Source organism: Lonchura striata, chromosome 2 (genome assembly GCF_046129695.1).
Source record: "Lonchura striata isolate bLonStr1 chromosome 2, bLonStr1.mat, whole genome shotgun sequence".
NCBI lineage: Eukaryota > Metazoa > Chordata > Aves > Passeriformes > Estrildidae > Lonchura > Lonchura striata.
The window spans coordinates 61538850-61560208 of record NC_134604.1 but is presented as its reverse complement, the minus strand read 5'-3'; the positions used below and the strand labels follow the sequence as shown (position 1 = coordinate 61560208).

Sequence of the window (21359 nt, the reverse complement as noted above, 5' to 3'; positions counted from 1 at the left end):
GTTCCACAACTTTTCATACAAGGTAATGTGATGATAAGTCACTCTTCCGACCATTTTTAGTATCTCTGGCATGAGATGTCACTAGGAAGAGTAAAACTGCAGTAGAACCATTACATTTGACACTTTGGGGGCCACACTTCCATGCAAAAGAGAAGTAAAAAATCCAGCTTTATTTTTCAAACCCACAAAGAATGGTGGGTAAGTGCAACATGGATGAACTCAGTAAGCAGTGAGGGTGCTATTATTTGTGTGTTTATGGGATATTAACAATATAAGTCCTGTGAATGACACAATCCAAGTACTGCATATCACTGAGAAATGTAGCAGGACCTCAGCCCTGCCAAGCTAAATTGGGTAATTTGATGGGTTTTAGTTAACAATGTAAAATATTCTTTAGCAATTTTCTAAGAGACAGAGATTGCATGTCCTGAAGGGCACAGCAGACATTTTCTGAATCTTCATGCTTTCAGATACTTACCTGACAACTTCCCTTTCTCATATCAAATAAAAATATTGTTTCGTCTCAAAAAGTGATCCAAGAGGTTCACTGAAAAGGTGCTACAGCAAAGCCTAGTGGCAAAAGTGGCACAACTTGATTGTTCTGCAATTCTCACACTTTTGACAGCCTCCTGGTGTAGCCAGAGCATTGCTATTTAGTTTCTTATTAAGGATCAGACTTCAAACCTCCCGTTTGCATGTGATCCAGCACGTTCCTTCTGCATGCAGTCAGAAGCATCATGTTGCTATTAACAGACATTAATTTCAATGTGTCCCCCACTGTATTGGATCTCTCACCTGGCAGGTAATGGCTTTTAGAGTCTTCTACATACCAGTCATTACAAAGAGACACTGATGTTCCTCAGTTTTGTATTTGCAATTCTTTGGTTAAGATGCCAACTCCTGATACTCAGTGTGACACATTTAGATAGCTGCTGCATTGTTCTACATTTGTATGAAACTTCCCAGGATCATTCTGGGAAAGTAATTTTGACACAAGAATTGAATGCTGAAAACCACAGAAGTAAGAAACCATGCACATCAGCACAACACAGCAATTACTTAGCTATTTTCTTACTTTCATTTTACATGACTAAACAGGAAATTATTCCAAACCTGTGGAGTTCAAGAAACAGCACATACTCTATTTCTTAAATAACTGAAAACAAACCAACACAAATTATGACCATTTAAAATCCTTTTCAAACCCATGCAGCAAAATTTCAAGTCAATTGTCAGGAACTAGACACAGGCATAAGTACCAGAGAAAAGCCCAATACCTACAGGTATATAAGGACTCAAAAGTAGAACCCATCACTTTCCCACGTAAGGTGCTTGTTTTAAAAAAGAAGTAATTCACTGCACTCCTTTTGCTGCTTTCTCCAGAGATAGTTAGGCACTGCACAACTCAATCTGAAGCAGCATGAGCACACCATCTGTAGCTCTTTAAAAACTTTGACAGCTCACTGTCATACTTGCTATTACACAACTTTGCATTCCTAATCCATGTCCCTGCAACACACAGCAAAGTTCTAGCATCTACTAGCTCCTTCCACAACATGATGTGTTTCAACAAAATATAGCAAATTTAGCAAATATATATTTGCAAATTACTGATGGCTAATCAAAGAGAATATGCTCCAAGTACTAAAAACCTATTGTAAGTTTACAATTGCAAGCAATTAATTTAATGTTTAAGTAATGAGTTTTTCCCTTCAAGAGAAGTTAATGCTTATTTAGATATGTAAAGATGGTTAGTTTACAAATCAGACTGGTAACATGTGGCTTTGAGCTCCATGCAACTCTTCAACAAATAAACTTCAATAAAATTGTAAAAAATCCTAAAGAATTCAACAGTAATTTTGATGAAAGGATTAAAAAGGAGGGTAATATATATATATATATATATATATATGGAAATGCCTACTCACAAAGTAACAAGAAGCTTCACCAGAGAGCTTACTTAAAGAAATCCAAAATCAAAAAGAAGGAAAGTTTTCTGAAAGATCTCATAGCAGCAATGAAAAGAGACCTTAGCCTTTTCTTTCCCAAAAGGCTACAGCCAGGAAAATCAGACCTGTATTCTGTTCACTGATAATTTATGATGCATCATAAGAATTTTGGGGCTGCTTAACAAATGCTCTATATCTAGAAGCACACAATGAGATTTTCATCTTCTTTGAAGTGAAATTTTACCTTTAATATGAAATCATTCTAACATAATAAATTACATAATTACAAGAACTAAATGAACCATTACAGCTTAAGAGACCCAGCCATAATACTGAATTTTCAAATCAAATTTATGATGAACCATTCATTGGAACTGTAATAAAGTCTCCCCCTCAAAATTCCTACAAATAGCAAAAATGATCTGTCACTTTTGCTGTCCTCAAGTGCTAAAATATAGATAAAACAAAGAACTGAAACCAGAATTCTTTCCCAATGTGAAATCTTGCATTACCATCTGTTCCCCAAGGGGATGGTGGTGGTAACCACACAAAATATCTTTACATTTCAGCATTCTTGAAACAGATGAAAAAGAACTCAGCCTCCGTTATACCGTCACATATAGGCACCAGTGAAAATTCATAATGCAATTTTCCTGTGTTCAGTTTAAAATTACCTTATATAACACTTTACCTTCTTTTGAGGGTCACATATTTGAAATTTAACTTTTTCTTAGTAGGTTTTTCAAAACCATAAGGGACTCTGAAATAACCCCAATGCAACTCCAGTATTTGTTACAATAGTTATGAAGATGAGAATAAATAACATGATGAGTTGATACCATTCTCCACTGAAAATCAGAAAACACCAAGTACTGCAATTTCCTTGTTTCCAACTACTGAAACACTTTTAACTACATGATAGAATCCTACACACACATGCTTTCCACATTAAACATACAATGCTGTTCTTCAAATCACTGCAAAAATATTTCAATACAAGAGATGAGTTTGTTATTAGTCACCAATGCATAGAGTACTTAATATTGTAAAATATTGAAATATTGCAAAAAAAGAAAAAATTAGAAACAATGAAGTTCATATTCTAACAGCATAAGGTAAAAATGCAGTTATGTTATGCAATGAAAAAAAATAGAAAGCTTTTGCAAAAAAAAAGGAAAAATTAGAAACAATGAATTTCATATTCTAATAGCATAAGGTAAAAATGCAGTAATGTTATGCAATGAAAAAAATAGCCAGCTTTTGGCTACTTACATAATATATTACCATAATTCCTTATTTATTTTCCATAGTAAAAAAACCCAGTATTAGAGATCATAGTGAATTAGTCTTTTGAGACAACACTTGAAAATTTTAAGTGCTATGAAATAATCCATTTATATGCACTAAAACAGAATTAAATCTCATTATTTAGCTCAGTTTTTAAATTCCATGTCTTTACTGCTAAAAACCTGTAGTTCATAAAATTATCCTTCAGCTTTCATGTAATTAATGTATTTTCATTTTTGAGCATCCAGAAATAACAGACTTAATTAAATTACCTCTGGTATCCCCAGTTTTCTACATGCATCCAAAAAGTTTTCCACGTTTCTCCTGCATTTGGCCATGCTAAGTTTTGGCTGTAGAACAGAAAAAAAATTGTCTGTGGCTAAAGAAATCATGAAGAACAGACTTAACTGTAGTTAACAGGATCATACCTTGTAAATGTTTTATGTGCTCATGAATTTATAGTAGCTATACACAATATTCAGGTCTCTGAAGAATCAATGTCCTAATACTTTAGAATCTCAAACATTTCTACAATTTGTCCCACTCAGGACTATTCACCAAATACTTACAGAAGTATCACGTTACTAAAAAGAAAAACCAAAACCCAAATTCCTCACTATTTCAGTTTCTCAATATCAGATGTGAAACAATGCTAATTCCTAAATATTCACTTAAACCAAGAATTCTCTGTAGTAGCAAGGAATTCAAAGAACTAATTTTCCAGGCTAAAATAATTTGAAGGCTGTTTCAAGGAAGAGAACATCAATATAAAGCTGAAACAAAACTAAAAATAATTAAAATATGTATGCATTTGTTACACCACAAGATATTTATTTTAAAAAATCAGCATGAGAAGTTTTTACCCCAGAAATTCAAGTTTTCATATTTTGGCAATGTCATATTTTTACCAAAGATAGGAATTATTTTAAGTCAAGGAACAGCAAAAGAAATTCCACTACAGTATCTGAAAAAGTATATTTTTCTTAAATCTGTCTTCTTGAACTTCTTACAGAGTGCCTCCAAAATCCACATGGTATTCTCAGAATTGAGTATCAGGGTGCACATGGCAAATTTTTACCAAAATGCATGTTAAAAAGAACGAAGGCAAATAGTCTGAAAACACACAAAACCTCTTCAGAACTAGACTGTTATCAAAAATCTGGAACAATGATCTATTCAAGAAATAGACATAAACAAAGAGAGAAAACACAATAGCGTTTTCTTAAGTTTTAGCAAGTGCACACAGAATTTATGTCCTGAAATCTTCAGGTCCTTAGATTTAGGCAAGTCACAATTAAATCACTACAGTGCAAGTTTCTCTTCTATCTGCAGGTAAAAGGAATCACCTCTACATTTAACCCAACAGGACAAACATACTAATAACTGTTTTAAGTGCTTTAGTAACATAACATCTGCTAAGCCATACACTGCTGAAAAAAACTTCACTTTTTTTTCAATCCAAAAAGGAGAGGATAGTTTTTTTTTTAATGGTGTACTAGAATGAAAACTTGTAATCAAAGCATTTCATACTGTTCTAAACAGAAATGCCCTAATGAAAATACCTAATCTTGTTACTAGATTAGGTACAAGGCAGGATAATTTTATTAATTTATAAATGTGCTTGTATATATATACACGTATACCTAGATGATATATATAAATGTATTATATATAAAAGTTAATGAGCATTTGCAATCATATAAATGCTGCCCTTAACAGCAAAGATCTTTCATTGAACAGTAACTTGGTTCATGTACCCAAATATCATTTGAAAATGAAACAGTAATCAATAAAACATTTCAGTGCAGGAAGAAACATGCAACTTACTACTGCTGGTGAGGGTACATGAATGCTCCCGACAGACCGAGGGCGAACGTGATTTACTAAATGGCACAGAACGACACCATCCATCAGAGCCGAGCCCAGGTCTTCAGGCAAACAGATCTTCAGTCTTGTTTCTATGTTCTGCAAAGGAAGAATGCAGGAATGCTTTGATACAGAAATGCACGAATGGGACAAAAAAGGAATAAATACCCTCATCTTCTATGCTGTAGGCACATAGCCAGGTTTGGAGTTTTTATTACCAAAAAATACAATTCTTTTATATAACTAATTCTTTAGAAACTAAACCACAATACCCATTATGCTGGTCACTCAACTACATAAACTTCTTTAAATGAACTCAACACTGCAATGCTGCTGCCACAATATGCATCTGTTTTTATAGAGAGGTATAAAAACACATCCACATGCAATTAGTCATGTGACTAAACTGCACATGGGTCCTTCCTTTTACCATTGCCCCAAGTCTTCTACTTAAATTTTCTTTACCAGCAGAAAATTGAAACAGAACTACGTTGTCTTAATGACTGAACAAGCAGAGAATAAAAGGCAATCTTTCCCTAGTAGCCTAAAAATTACTCAGGAAGATTTAGAGTGATCAGAAAAATAGGCAAGAGAAGGTAAAGCATTCAGATGTAAAAGAGAAATTCTGGATATCTGTTAAGAAAAACAGAAGACTCAATGAACAGAATGTGATATTGTAAAATAAAATACTTTTGAAAATATTTATGTATTTAAAAAAACCACCAAACCCAATAGGTTGCTTCATATGATGAGTTTCCTGAATTGTGCTCCAATCTTGAAAACATTCCAACTCTATACTTAGAGATAATTACTCCCCATTATCTTTAAATAGATATTTCTTAGTTGAACCTCTTAATGTCATTACTCTCTATTAATATGCTACCTCAGCCTATACTGGTTGAATATTAATATCTATGAATAGATAATTATTTTTAGAATAAAGGAAGTAGGTTGGACAAGACTTTTGGAGGTCACAGTCTAACAAATCTGACATGACACCAGAGCCCTGGTTAGTTAAGTTTTGGATATCTGCAAGGACAGAGAGCCCTCAAAATCTCCAAGCAACTTTATTCAGTGTTCCACCTCCCTAATGCAAAGAATTTCCTCCTTATAACTACTTGAAATTTCTATCTCTGCAATTTGTGCCACTGTTTTTCATGGGTTCACTGTTAATCTTTGTAAAATCTGGCTTTACACCTTCTCTTTTACTACCCTTCAGGCAGCTGAGGACAGTCACATGATTTCTCAGCACTCTAAAACAAGAAATCCAATCTAAAGAAATCTCTTCACTTCTTTCTCATACATCCTTTATTTGGGTGGCCTCACCATGAAATAGCCTCCACTGAAGCACTCCGGGGTTTCATTATTTTTTCTCATTTTTTATTTTACTAGACGCACTATTCAAGTACTTGAATGTAGGTTTCACAAGTGGCAAACAAGGGAGTGCCTCATGTTCACTAATACAATGTTTTCTTTTCACCTTGGTTTAATTCACAAATCAGAAAACATTTTTAGTAAATAAGTACATAAAAGAATACACTTGGAGACTGTTTTGCCAAAGCCTGTTACAAAAAGATTTATATAAAGTAAATGAAATAAAAATGTAGTTGTTAGAACACTAGTTTGTCTGTTGGGAGACTATTCAGTGTATGTTGTACATCACTTTAGCAGTGGCAATCAGTACAAATTGTCTCAGCATCTACCAGTCTTGATTAGGGATCCAGAAACTTGGGAAACCAAAGGTCCTTATGAATTTGTAACCTGGGGTCATGGCTATGTGTGTGTAGCTACTCCCTCAGGCCCTCGGTGGATTCCCCAGAAGTGGGTGAAACCTTTTGTCCCCAAGAATCCAGGTCAGACAAAAGGGGACAAGAAGCAAGTAGCTGATGCTTTAAAGAGAAGACACTGTCGGATGGAAGAAGAGGAATGTTCCTAAGCGTGAATTCCTTCTGGCAGAAACAGAAACTTTAATATGTTCTTAAAATGTTTGTTTTTCCCTTTTAGAGAAAACCTACTTCCCACTCAACCCTGTGATGAACCTCATCCAAGTTGTCATCCTGCGAATGCTGAAAATAATGTTTAAGGGCTGGGAATTCATGGGGTGGTGGACATCTATTGTTGGATCAATTTTGTTACTCCTTGTTATTTTTTTCCTTGTAACCTTGGCATTCAGGATCCTGCATCACTTGATTTTCAAAGCTATCAAGGATCTCATACTTTCTACCTCAGAAGTCAACCACATAGAGTTAGCTAACCTGAGGAGGCCTGACTACGCCACCAACTGTAGGTGGTGAGAAACCCATACTCAGGGTTGAATTGAGCGCAGTGAATTCCAGTAACCTTGTTTAACAAATAAGGGGGAGGTGTTACATTGTGCTCATGGGCATTCTGTTGCCCCTTCCCCAAGACCCTGTGACTCTGATCAAGATAACCCTGGATCCCTCCTTCCTGCCCTGACAGGGTTGGCGGAGAGCCAGAGAAGCCCACCCTGTCCAAAGCCTAGATAAACCCCTGACGTTTCCTGTTCGTTCTCTTTTGCCTTGCTCTCCCCATGGACATCACAGAATAAAGAGAGCTGAACCAACATATATCAGGGTAAGAGCCTCTTTTGGAAATCTTTGCCATCTCCTGATATTCCTCCCCTCAAAGCCTTGGATCTCTAGGCTAGCCTGATAATTCAGGGGGCTGAGATGGGGGGAAACATCAACAGCATTTTATAGGAGCACAGTGCATCTACAATACAAACTCAATGCCATTTCATGCTGGAGTTCATGGCACTGTGGAATCTCACTACATGCTAACTTACCATTGAACAACTGAAAAGCAAAATTTACTAATATATGTATTTATTGAATAAAGTACAAACTTTATGACTTATATGTTATGGACTTTTTTCCTGTGCAGTACATAATCAAATGTTCTGATGGTTACTAATGTCACTAAAGGACCCAGTACATCTAAGTAAGTTTTATTAATTTTCAAATCTCACTTTGTATTTTCAAACACGGTCAGTCTTCTAGCTCATTGACTTGTAATCAAACTTCTCACAAGAAACAAAATAATTTGCATTCCAACATGATATTTCAGGGTGAGAGTGAAGGATAGCGAGTGGAGCTAAAACACATTAAAGCACCATTACTGATAATACCTAATACTGTGTAGAGATAGCTTTATTTCTTCTCCACAATCATGCCTGACACAGTGAATAACCTTGTTCTAATTTTCATTGTGAGGATTAACTGAACTAATGCACAAGGAATTTCGCAGAAATTATCTATGATTATTTTTAGGAACCATGGTAACTCTTCAAAGAAATGTTTAAAAGCTGCATTGATGCTGCTGAACAGATTAACTACAGAGAATAACTACAAAGTACTACAGTTTATTGCTGCTACTTCCCCATTACCACATTTTCTTTCCCACTGCTAATAAGTATGTCTCATCTAATTGCTGCATCTTGTCCTTCTGGCATCATTCAGGCTTAGAATTGATAACACTACATTCTATCAACTATGTTGTATCTTTAACAAGATCTGCTCTGTTAAAAAATAAATATAATCAGCAGGGCAAAGTTAGGTTAATTCACACTTAGAACAGGTGAGGGCCTGAGGTAAGACAACATAAATCCACAAGTCCTACATAGTTCTACATTAAAAATCTCACCTTTTAAACATTTTTTTGGTAAAGAGAAGAACACTGTTGCTTTAAAATTAAATAATAGAAGATATGTTATTTAAAACAAACTGATAAGTTTTCAATTAGCCATTCCATGAAGCTAATGAGATAAGGACAAATAATCATTAATTCCACTAGTATAAGGCATGCTGATTAACTGGTTGTCATTCAGGTAACTCCCATTATTATTTCTCATTTTTACAAAGTCTTTCCTGAAATACAGATATCTGATTGTGATAAAGAACTTCAGCAATAATCTCATCAATATGATTTGCAGAAGTAATATTGCCTCATTTAACCTTTCTTGTATTTTTCTCTTTAGGCAACTTTCCCTACGAAAAATTTAAAAATACATTCTAGCAGCATAAATTAATTCTACCAACACTCACATACCTCACGTAGCTGTTCCACAAGCTCTCTCTCTTCTCTCATCTGCTCCATTTTCCTTCGAATTGTGAACTGTGGATCTATTGATTCCAAATTTCTTTGTGGTCTTAAGAACACTGTGATTTTTAAAAAGAGAGATTTTAGTTTAAGAACAAGCACTTTGATTTATTTATTTCTAAATTAAGCAAAATCCATAGGCATTGCCTCCAGCAAAAACAGTTAGAAATTTTTTTGTCCTCAAGAGGACAAAAAAATCTGATCTTGGATTACAATTATGAATGGCAGCTATTTGGATATTGCTCGGGCCAGTGTCCTGAGGCAGCAATGGTGCAGATAAATTATCATCCAATCCTAATCTGAACAGGCAAATTTTGTCAGATGATTAAGCACCAGCAGTGTCCCTTAGAGAGTCTGATCTGTACAACACTTTGTATTTAACATGGCAGGAAACACCTCTTACTCTTAAGTAGAGCTCTCTCCTAACAAGATGCTGAATTGCATAAAAAGCTGTGACAAGTCTCCTACACAGAACAAAATGCTTACTAGATAAGGTTATGCTAAAAAATTAAAAACAAAAACAAACCTACCAAAGAAAGACAAATGTAGGAAGATTCAGCCATTCAGTAAGTGCCTACGCTAAAAAGTCATATTGCAAATGTAGCATTGCACACACCCTTGGCAGTTCTCCTTCCTACAAGTCCTGTCAACTCTATCACTTTGCCCATAATACAGCTCCTTGAAATCATTACATTACATTTCTGCAAATATGCACCTCTACCCTTCCACTTCTGTGAGCAGTGACTGCTTTGAATGGGTTGGAAAAACAAGATGTACAGTCAAAATGCAACTGTCCCTGTTTGTGAATCTGTTTGCCATCCCACACAAATGTAGTCATGATGAATCTCACCCAAACTGTGTGCAGGTTCACCCATATACAGGCTGTTAAAGTAATGAGATGATTGATCTAAGTTAATTCTCTAAACAAAGGGATAGAAAGACAGCACCTATGGCACTTCAGCCAAAAGGCAGAGTTCTTTCCACTAGCTACTATAAAAAGCTTAAAGAAACAAACTCCTTGTATATCTTTAGGCTATTCATCTTAGGCATCAAGACAGAATAAACCATGGCCAGTTACCAAATTTGCTTCCTTCCACTACTTGACTCATACAATCCTAATTTAACTTTTCTCAGGTAACTAAAATTTGTTACATTGCTGTAATTTCAGTAAAATCAGTAATTTCTGGAATGGAATATTAATGCTATTTGTTAAACAGAATTGTTTTTAAATAGAACACCTAATATTACAGTTCTATATTAGTAAACTCTATAATGTCATCAGAAATCCAAGGGACAGAGTAGAAGAGCATTCTGCAGAGAATATGCAGGACTGAGAACTACAGAGAGTGACTACAGCTCAGTTCCCTTCTCCACATGGACAACACATCATCAGTGTCACCACTCAAAAGGCTCTACATAGAGGTGCACACATCATAAATAAAAACATTCTTCACACTGACCTGCCACACAATGCATGAGAGTAGCAGAGCTATTGCCTTCAGATGCAAAAGGGCCACAGTTTTACGAAGGCAAACTCAACATTTGGAATTGAATTCTAAATCTAAAGTAGGGTATATGAACAGATCTGTGCTTCCTAACATTTTGTAGAAAAGTGACATGACTATGACTGCTCATGCCCAAAAACACAGAGGCTGTTAGAACACTGATATATAGTGAAAAATACCTAAAATGTCATTTATAAATTGTATTATTTAAGATGGCTACAAAAAAAAAAAAAATTCCCAAGTTTTTCAAGAGCAGAAACCCTTATCAAGGACTTCTATTAACTCCAGAACTGTACTGTATTAAAATTTCTGCATTAGCAACTCTGTAATAACTTCCTGGAGGCTGTTTCGAAATTTTTAGGACATGAAATAAAAATCTTCTATCAGATTAATTAAAAATAGTAGCTGCAATTACTAAGATTTTCTAGTTCATTGTACAAGTCTAATAATGAGCTTTTCTGCCTCTCACAGATGAAACACCTAGATAAAAATCCTTCTTGAAGAATACAACCATGGTTTAAATGGTACTTAAAAGCCACTGTAGCTTTATTAGCAGTAGCAACATTTCAAATAATTATCTACAAACAGTAGTAGAGAATTATGTTCATAGAATTAGAGTATTATTATGGTCTTCATTCAGTTTAGCTGGCCACAGCTATCCTTTTTTAGGCCTTTACAAAGTCAAAGTTCCAAGATTTACCTCCTTCAAGTTTCAGATTACAAACGTCTGTTACTGAAAGGTTTCAGCATTACTTTGTCAATTCCACCACAAGAAAAAGGCAGACTAATCTTAGGCAGAAACTACAATTAGAAACTTCTAAAAACTGTAAATGTTCTAGTTATGTACTGATTTTTTTTAAGAAGTGTTCCCATAGAAGAAGTTTTGGCAGTCCTAAGTGTTGCTTGCTTCTCAGCATTACACACAATCTCCAGCAAGGGGAGCCCATACCTCAAACACACCTGAATATCAATTTTTCACTCTTTCAAAGAATCAGTTTCTACTTTTTGAATCCATGCTCAAGCCAGGTTATTAAGTAGTACTTGTTCCAATAATTTTTTAAAAACTTATTTTGCACAAGCGTCAACAAGTTATATGAGTAATAGTTAATAACATAGTATGTACTCAACATACCACCGTCAAGGACAAACTTCCTGGTGAAAATTTTCATTTCTGCACTGAATTTTAATACACATTTCTGCACTATTAATTGTACATCAGGGAATTCAGTGTACTTAGTGTGACAACATCATCCTTCAGGCAAACCACAAAATGATTTAACCTGACTAAATATAACTGACAAAAAGAAGGACTAGACTATGACAGGCAGAGCTGAAGTCAGGCCAAAAGTTCATAGTTACATTTCTCTTTCATTGACTTATTCAGTTTAAATTTAAGTAACAGAAATGCAATAGATCCCATTTAAAAAAAAAGGCAGTTGTAAAAGCAGTTTCTGCTCTAACGCTCCAAGACAATAAACACTAACATTTCCAGTTTAAGATTTGAGTGACAGGAGGCTTCTATCTGTTCCAAATGCACAAACTAGTCTGTGCCCTTCCTTTCATTTAGAAGATTAAAACGCTAAAAAATATAGGTTAACACGGATCAAATTCTGCACTGATAGAAGAAGCACCTCTAGGTTCCTCTGTTAACTATTCATCAGCGAAATATTAACTTAGCTTCAGACCACTGTGAACTAAGTTCAGTTTCTTCAAGTTACCATTATCAGAATTCTTATATCCCACACTCACTTCTCTTATAGAACACATTCCTTATGTATGGTTTTATAATCAAAAACTCTGAGGCAAATGGGAAATACTCTCAACTAAAGAAGCGAACTAAGCCCCTTGTGAAGGGGCTTCAGTCCTGGTGGAAGTCTTGGGTGGTACAAGTGTGGCTTCCAGAGTGGCATCTGAATAGTCAGACTGGAAAGTTTCCTTAAATGTAAGCTAAAGATTTGCATTTATCATTCAATATTTGTGGTCTTGGTTTCAATCTGATGCTTTTGACAGTTTCACAACCTTTTAATACCTAAACACCTTTCTACTTTAGGGCAACTGGCAAAACATGGCCCACTTTGCGTATTAGTGCTCTGACTCAGTGTATTATGACAATAAAACCTTGGCAAAAAACAAAACAAAAGCAGCAGTAACAAAAGTCCACTGATGTACCTGACCTTCACTGTAAACAGCTTATTAACAACAGTTTCTGTTGGACAGAAATCACTATTTTTGCTTAGCTGATTGTTTCAGCTTTGTTTCTTTATGGGTTCTTCTATTCTGCTAGTTATGCACTTCCACCAATAAATGCAGATGGAAGCAGGATATTTTAATAGTTAAGTAATTTTCAAAAAATAAAAAATGCAGAAGAGAGCAGCAAAATTAACTGCTGTTCGAGTACAACTTTTACAACTCAAAATAAAGCAAGTAAATAAACCCATGTTGAAAACAGTTCTTGGAATTAATATTACGGGAAAAGTTGTTTTTCCAGAGTAGAGTGAAACTTCACTCTGACTTTTGACACTACATATTCCAGAGCAAATTAAAGTGCATCCTCTGAGGAATTTAGTCCTATAAACATCTCCTGGAGAGTATGGTCCTTTGTCCTTAACCATGTGGGGTATTCACCACATACTCATGTTTCTGAAAACACAAAATTAAGTAAATTATATATGGAACACCTACCATTGTCACTGTCTCCTTCAGATGGGATACTGTAGCTAAAGTTGTCCCATGTTTGTGCCTGTGTAAGTGTGTTGAAGGAGATAGGAGGAAAACTGAGGGATGGGTCTGCTGGAGGGGAGTGATAACCAGTCCAATCATGGTGGTAATAAGGCCCGGAATGGCGATAATAGTGGGCAGCAGCATTTTATATATGGCATAAGGATTGTATGGTAATGGCAAAGATGCAATTCAAAGGTGATTAATACAAAATGCATAAATTTTGAGAAAAGAATGAAAGATGGTGCAGAATAAAAAGAATGAAGAGTTAAATGTTAGTACTTGCAAATCACACATTATATGTGCAGTTAATGTCAAGCTTAGCAAGATCATTGTAACCATAGCACTTCACACAACTTGCTACAACCAAGTTTTAAGAAAAAGTACCCATAGATTTTACATTACAACTTGATAAAAACATTGACTCTGAGTCAGAAGGTAAATATACCAGCTGTGAAGTTTCAAGAAGGAAACTATCACAGAATCAGGATTTTTATCTATTTGTGTAACTATGCAATAAGAACATTTTTTGCAAAGACAAAGAAAATTTACACATCCATATGAAAATATTATTGCATTACAATTTCCCAGCTGATTTTGGAAGTAGCAACTAAATTATCACTTGGATTCTCATTTTGTTGAAGGATGTTCAGTAAGTACATGTACCACAGAGGTTTTCCTTTCATTTTAATTCACTCAATAATAAATGAAGCACTACCTTTTGTTCTTGCTAACTCCTCCAGCAATAAATTCAAATCTACAGTGCGTCTACCATGCTAGGTAAGTACTGGTCCTCCACAACTTTTAGAGGCTTCCCAAGGACAAGAACAGGCATAGAATACCCCCAAAGGCTGATGCCTAGTTTTCACAACAAGCTTTGGTAAACTTGCACCATAGACAGGCTTCTAACAAACACAACATAATTAATTATTCGACTGGGGTCCCTGAAGTACACAAGACTGTACATTTCCACAGAAGCTGCAACAGTCTGCAGACGAGAAGACTGTAAAAGCATGTCATGCCTATAATTCATGACCACCCATGAACTCATTATGGAGCTAAACTGGGGCAGCAATACACCTCCTTTTTCTCCCTATCCATTCTGCCTTCTCTCCTTTAACTAGTCACAACACCACCTCTTACTGATTCTCAGATCTTTCTGTGGCAAGTTTTTTCCCTTCACCACATCTACTCTGCACTTCTGTCTCATGTCTCGATTGTGGCAAGGATTTCTGCCCAAGTTTTCCTCAAACTTCCATTCTACAATGTTTCAGAACTGGATACTGACAGCTTTAAAATACCTCCTTCCTGAATCTCTTCCTGTATATAATCACAATGTTCCTTACCATTTCTGCAAAAAAAAAAAATTATTAATTCACTCTTCTTTTTATTTTCTACATGTATCTTCACAGTTATCTACTGAATCCTACACACAAGTGACATTCATGTTCCTCAGACTAAACTAGAGATTATGAACTACCTCTGCTTTAAATGGTAAATCATAAGTACAAATCAAGTCAAGACTGCTGTAAAGATCTAAAAGCAACAAAACCCACTTCAATACTAGAAGAAAGTACAAAGTAATTTTCTGTAAGTAAAGAAAGCCCCTATTTTCTACCATTCCAAACTAATATTCAGAAGGAACTTAATCATGTAGGATTTCTCCTTCCCACAATTTTGGAATGTGTATTAACATGATAGTAATTCAGACTGTGACACATAAAACTTCACCTCAAACTTTTTTCAGAGTTCCACAGCTCTCTCTTTTTAGACTTTCCCAAAGCTAGGTCATTGCTTCTGGCTACTGGGACACCAGATCAGCTGAACTCAAGAGTCAGCACAAGAGTCAGCACAAACTATGAGTCAACACTTGGTAACAGTACACAGATTTATGGAAAACTATAAACAGTCTGACTTTGGTAGCAACTGGGATGCTCAACTATTTTCCAAAGTACACAGATAATGCAGTTAGGGAAGAAAACAAATAGAAAGAATAAATATCCAGAAATAGAAAAACAGTAACAAGCTCTCAAATGAGAGAAGAATACTGTCAAGTTTCATTGATCATTATATGTTCCAGCTAACTTCAAATAGAAGCACGTCTATCATAGATACAAACATTGTGCTTCAAGTTCTCTACAAGTCACCCAAACTGAAGGCACTAGAGTCACAATGTTATGCTACATGAACAGTTGCAAGGGAACAACTTCCCACTTCAGAATATAAAGTGCTTTGTGCCTTTCAGTTTTGTCAGTACTTGCTTCAGCCTCTGACAGTAGAATTTTTTTTGTCTGTGTTGCTGTCACTTTGTTCAGCAGAAACTAAAAAACACAGTGACCTAGAAATGGCACAACACAAAAGGATAAACAATACATCTTGAATGCAAGGTGTATTAGAAGCTGTTCAGACTTGAAGGTCTGGCGTGTTAAAGATACCATAAGACCATGGCAACTCTCAATTTCAACAATTAGCACCACTTTGAACATTTTAATCAATTTATGGGAGAAGGAGGGAGAATTTTAATTTATTTGCTATTTTGAATGATTCCTTTTCAGAGAGCTAATGCACTTCCCAAGAGGAAAACTACAGCTCTACGAAAATTCTTTCTGTTCAAAGGAATTTTTTTAAGGTTTTCAAAATTAATGTGAATTTGAAAAGTCCATACTCTCTGAAAATATTTATAATACGGAAGGAAATATGAAAAAATTAAAAATCCTTTTTACATTCAATGTAAAGTTCTGACCCTTGGAAAAAAATCTTTCAAGAAATGGAAATACATTCATTACCTTTCGAAACATTTTCTTTGGGTACTTTGGGTTCTTTCTGTCAACCATCAGATATGAGTTTTCCCAAGGTTTTGCCTAGCTTAAAAATGAAACTATAAAAGGACCTTTAGTCCTGAACACATATAAGTAGGTACTAACACAAGCTTAAGACACTGTGGTTTACCTCTGGAAGCACTTATATTTGTGTGTGTACTTCAAAAAGCTGGAATCTTTTACCAGAAGTCTAGAACAGTTTACTTTCACCTTTCCAAGAGACATAAGCCATTATGAAATGATGAGGAGACAGAAAGTCAAATAGAAAGCAACATTTGTTTTAAATAGATGAAAATAAATACAGTGAAAATAAACTCTCAAATTTCAGAAAAAATATGGTTGTATATATTTTCATTGAAAAGTTGCCATTATTTTTTTCCACAGAGCATGATGGACACATTTTAGTTAGAACACTTCAATGTTTTTTTAATGTTGCACTTGGATTTAAGAGATTTATAGAGCAAATTAATTCAAATGTAAGCTCTAACAAAGTTAAACAGTTACAAGTCATTAAGACTATTTAACTTCGTTACAGCTTACATTTCCAGTAAGTTTTAACATTTCCCCAAAGGCCATTAAGAACTGAAATGAAAAAAAAACTATTAGAATACACTACCAACTATGGTAAAAATCTTTCCTGGGTCACAGAAATGCTGGACCTCTTCACTAGCTCAGGTCTATGACAATAAGCAGTAGATAATTAACAAGTGCAAATTCCAACCAGTGATAGAATGGTTCAAATGCACAAAACTTGTACAAAATTTTACAGGAATTACAATGAAGGAACTACAGTCCTGCCAAGCAAACCAGCTTTAAAAGGAAAAACTTGCCAGTATTTTCAGTCATGTACTACTTCTATCTGTAAATATTTCTTATTTGTTAGCAAAACAGCAGAGGATTAAACAATATCCACCTTTACTATGCCTTTGCAAGGTTTCATTTTGCTATGTGGTGCTACATAGCTAATATACTGCATTTTTATTTGAAACTGGATGTAAAGTTTTACTATTGCCATGTTCCCCTATCTTACCATGGTATAAAGGTAAGGTGACTGAAGCTAGACATGATAGGTGAGAAACTGTGCAGTAATGGGTCTTAGTGCCTGTAGTTTCTCATATGGAAAAGAAAATAAATTTACATTATCAAGTTTAATGCAACCAAAACGTGACCAAAAGACACTCCAGTATTGGCATGCTCAAAGCTTTTAGAATATATGAGCTTCAATTAGTATAGTGCAGAAAATCAGCAGGTTCTAACCAATTGATTTTGGTATTCAATGAGGCTATACACAGCTGCAATATATAAAAAGAGGATGAAGTGTAGGATTTGTACACATCTGGTCTTGAATCATGTGACTTGGAGGTATTGTTGCAAACATTGCAACCCAGTCTTTCTAGAAATTTTCTCAAAAAAAGAGTCACTACGCTATTTTGCCTGGACCTATTCTAAGTATAAGAAACTCAGGCATGGTATGCCAAGATCCAGAAGCGCACATTAAACTAACATTCGAACAAGACGTCAGTGTTTTGCATATTCTTTCACAAAGCAGCTTCCAATCCCCAGCAGCAAATTTCACTGTGAGCTCAGAACACAGTCCACATCCTGTGAAAGCAGCAGGGGGCCCCTGTGCTTTCTTTCTCCTGACAGTGATATTGCAATATTGCCACTGGACTATGCAATATTACTCAATGTTTTATTTTCAACAGATCCTGAAAGGACCCATTTGCTCATCATTTAACCCATATTTTAAATTCATGTAGAAATACCAACATTTTAAATCATCAGGAACAAGACAGACCCAGTATTTAACATTCCAACAACCAAAGAAATGCAGTTGAACCAATCCGTCTAACTACATATCACAACTACATGAGGAACTTAAAGTATATTCCTTCATAAAACCAACTTTCTAACACTTAAAAAACCCCAAACCAACAGAAACCAACTAAATCTATGGGTACAATTTCATAAACACTTTCACAAAGTTTCACCAGCAGTTTCACAAACTGCTGTCATTATTACCAAGTATTTTGTTATGGACACTATAAGCTTGTAGGAGTTTACCATCACTTCATTAAAAGCCTTTGTGGTGAATGAGAGAAACTGGAACTATGGTCTTAGTATGCTGAAACATACTGAAAACCTACAGGTACTCATTAGAGGTGACATGGCATAAGTTAATGTTGATCACCTCATCACAGAGAAGAGAAAAACTGAATTAAATTGTGTAGCTAATCCAGTTTTTAAAGGAAGTTGTTATTCAAGCCCTCAAATACACCTCTAAGTTTGGGAGGTTTTTTGTTGTTACTTGCTTTTAGGTTTAGTTAGTTACTTTGTTTTCAAATAAACTGCTGCTTGTTACAAGACTGGTAGTTATGCAGATACAGTGCTTTGCAAATTCATTTAACTCAGTTGTTGGCTGTAGTAAAGATGTAACCTTTCCATAATGCTTGATATTTACTCAAGCATAAGTACTGACAGACTCAAAGAAGTGAAAAATTTTCAGAGCAAAACAAGTGTTTTCCAAAATAGCCTAATTATTCAACAAATCGAAACGGTATCATCACATACCAATCAAGCAAAATATCTTATTTCAATTAGTATATCAGCACAATGATTAATATGTATATGTATATAAAACATGTGTAGTTATATCCAAACACATTTTTAATATACATATAACTTTATCAAACACCCAATTTACTAATAGTGGATGAAAAATGATCCATATATAATGTGCCAAATAAACAGTTCTTACCAGTTCAATCTTTATTCAAAACTAGAGGACCTTAAAATGCTCAAAGCTTTTCTAACTGTTGTACAGAAAATGTTACGTTGCTTACTCTTAAGGGGGGAAAAAATAGAGATCTCTAATAGTAACTGATATGTAAAAAACCCCAAACCAGTACACACAAAGTGGTTTCGCACATTACCTGATCGTGGTTTCAGGCCAAAGGGGATTGCTGTGTTTGTAGTAGGAGACATTGCTGGACTTTTATCCCTATTCTGTGTAATTCAAGAACATACATCAAAGTTAGAATAACACCCAGAACATATCTCAGCATATCTGACCATGCAAAATGCAAAGTTAACACTACTGCATACTATATCTATTCCCATAATCTGATCACAATATAATCCCAAACCTTTTATAATCTCCCTTTTTTATTGCTCCCTATTTCTCTGCTAGAAAAGACAAGTTTCTGACATAAGACAGCAAGACATTCCCCTAGTTATAAATAAACTCAATTATTTCTCAGTTTTCTCCCCTGTCATCACTTGGTTCCATCAAACATACATTTCATGGCAGAGTACATCTAAAAAAACAAAACAAAGGCATATTTTTTCCTAAAATACATTTGTTTCTTTCGAAGAATTAATTCTGCATGGTATTTTCCATTCAACACCAAATTTCTCCATTAAAAACAGAAAAGAGGAAATTAAGATTATGTCTGCCTCTTATGCTTAAGAGCAGGATCTCCCCCAACCCTGAACTAGGCTGAGCTCAGCAGGAAGACTGGAACAGCAACATACAGGAGTGGGGAAGTATAATCATCATACCACCAATGGCAACACAGAAAGAGTTGAATGGGAATCCCATTTAAAAAGTGATTCCACTGGGAGCTGGGAACTACAGAATTCCCATCACCAAGACTGATGGACAATGGCTGGGTGCTCATGAATTTGCAAAATGCTTATGCCAAATGCAATATAAAGAGAGAGGCCCATAAGGAGCTTCATACAGTTTTTACCTTTTTGATATTCCAATGATATTTACATTAGAAGCTACAGGATCAATAAAATCAGATTCCTCTCTGAAAACTAATCAAGGACATGACATAGCTGTGCAAAAAGAAACTGCACTGAAATCAATAGGAAATCTTGTTGAACAAGGAGGAATTAAAAAAAGAAAAATTTAAAAAGTATGTCTGAATGGAGAAAATGTAAAAAAATTAAATGTTTTATACTAAAATGCATAACTCAAACAAACTGATCAGAAAGTATATTTTTATACCCTAGTAAATCTCTGAGATGACAAGATTAAACCACATGCCAAGCAAACCACATATTCATTTCTGATGCAAATCTCAGTCATATGTTCTGTGGAAATAAGTTATGATTCACTTAGTCTATGGAACATTCATATAAAACATATAAGAGACAAACAAATACCATCTTACCTCATTGTGAGAGGTTTGCCCACTTGTGTTCCAAACAATTAGATCATTCTGCATGTTTAGAAAGTGAAAAAAGGGAGGAAAAGACAAAAAACATTTCAGAACCTATATTAGTGATACACTGCAATGGGAAATTTTACTAACTATAGTCAAATACTTAATTATTTTTTTCACTGAAATGAATAATTTGCATGAATCATAAGTACTTCCATTGCTAGCTGAATAATTTATTTTAAAAAGCATGTGGAAATCATTCACACAGACTTGTCATTAAATTTTTTGCTTCAATACTAAGGGATTATAAGTGCATTTATAAGATTTTAATGTTTGTTGATGAAAATGCAGTATATTTTTTAAACTGTCTTGAAGGTTTCATTTGCAAACATAGATTTTCAATACAGATTTGAAGAGAAAGGTATTCTGTAAATAACTACATTTATAATTACAATATAACATACCTTTTGTTACCACTACCGTTATAGTTACATTGGAAACATGCATACCACATTGATAAATATGAAACAAAATCATTAATTCAGCAGCAATCATAACTCAGCAGAAAGACAACTGGCATAAGCAAAAGTAAATTATAATTAAATCCTAAACAATTTCCCTAGGGTCAACTTTTTTTTAAATTGACAAAAAATGGAAACAAAAGAGAGCACTTGGAACATTAGGTCCCAACAGTCACAGAGCTTTATCATAGTAGTATTTGATATCAGGATGATTACACACAAGAATATGTGAAAAGCATAAAGATAAACCAAAAAAAACCCAGAACAATTTCTGGATAAAACAGACAATATTAATACACTACCAGTATAGATAGCATCTTCTATAATTTTGTTCTCACAATCTCCTTGCCAAGTGCAGTCACAAAATTCCTATATAGCAAATTCTGAAGCAATAACATATGCC

General features: G+C 34.8%; 1 protein-coding gene across 6 annotated transcripts in view; it reads right to left on the bottom strand.

Moving 5' to 3' along the window:
* Positions 1-21359, bottom strand: part of LRCH1 (leucine rich repeats and calponin homology domain containing 1) — a 116021-nt gene that overhangs the window by 16200 nt on the left and 78462 nt on the right. For 3 of the 6 annotated variants that reach the window (XR_002465269.3, XR_002465271.2, XM_021528437.3), the window contains 6 exons: positions 20445-20492; positions 19197-19269; positions 13409-13516; positions 9171-9280; positions 5064-5201; positions 3509-3586 (listed from right to left, as the gene is read on the bottom strand). Coding sequence is in view for 2 of the 6 variants with exons in the window: in XM_021528437.3 (XP_021384112.2) it covers positions 3509-3586; positions 5064-5201; positions 9171-9280; positions 13409-13516; positions 19197-19269; positions 20445-20492 (555 nt within the window). In the remaining 4 variants the exon portion in view is untranslated. The remainder of the gene's footprint in view (positions 1-3508; positions 3587-5063; positions 5202-9170; positions 9281-13408; positions 13517-19196; positions 19270-20444; positions 20493-21359) is intronic. The other 3 variants (XR_002465272.2, XM_021528438.3, XR_002465270.2) reach the window with 2 other exon arrangements.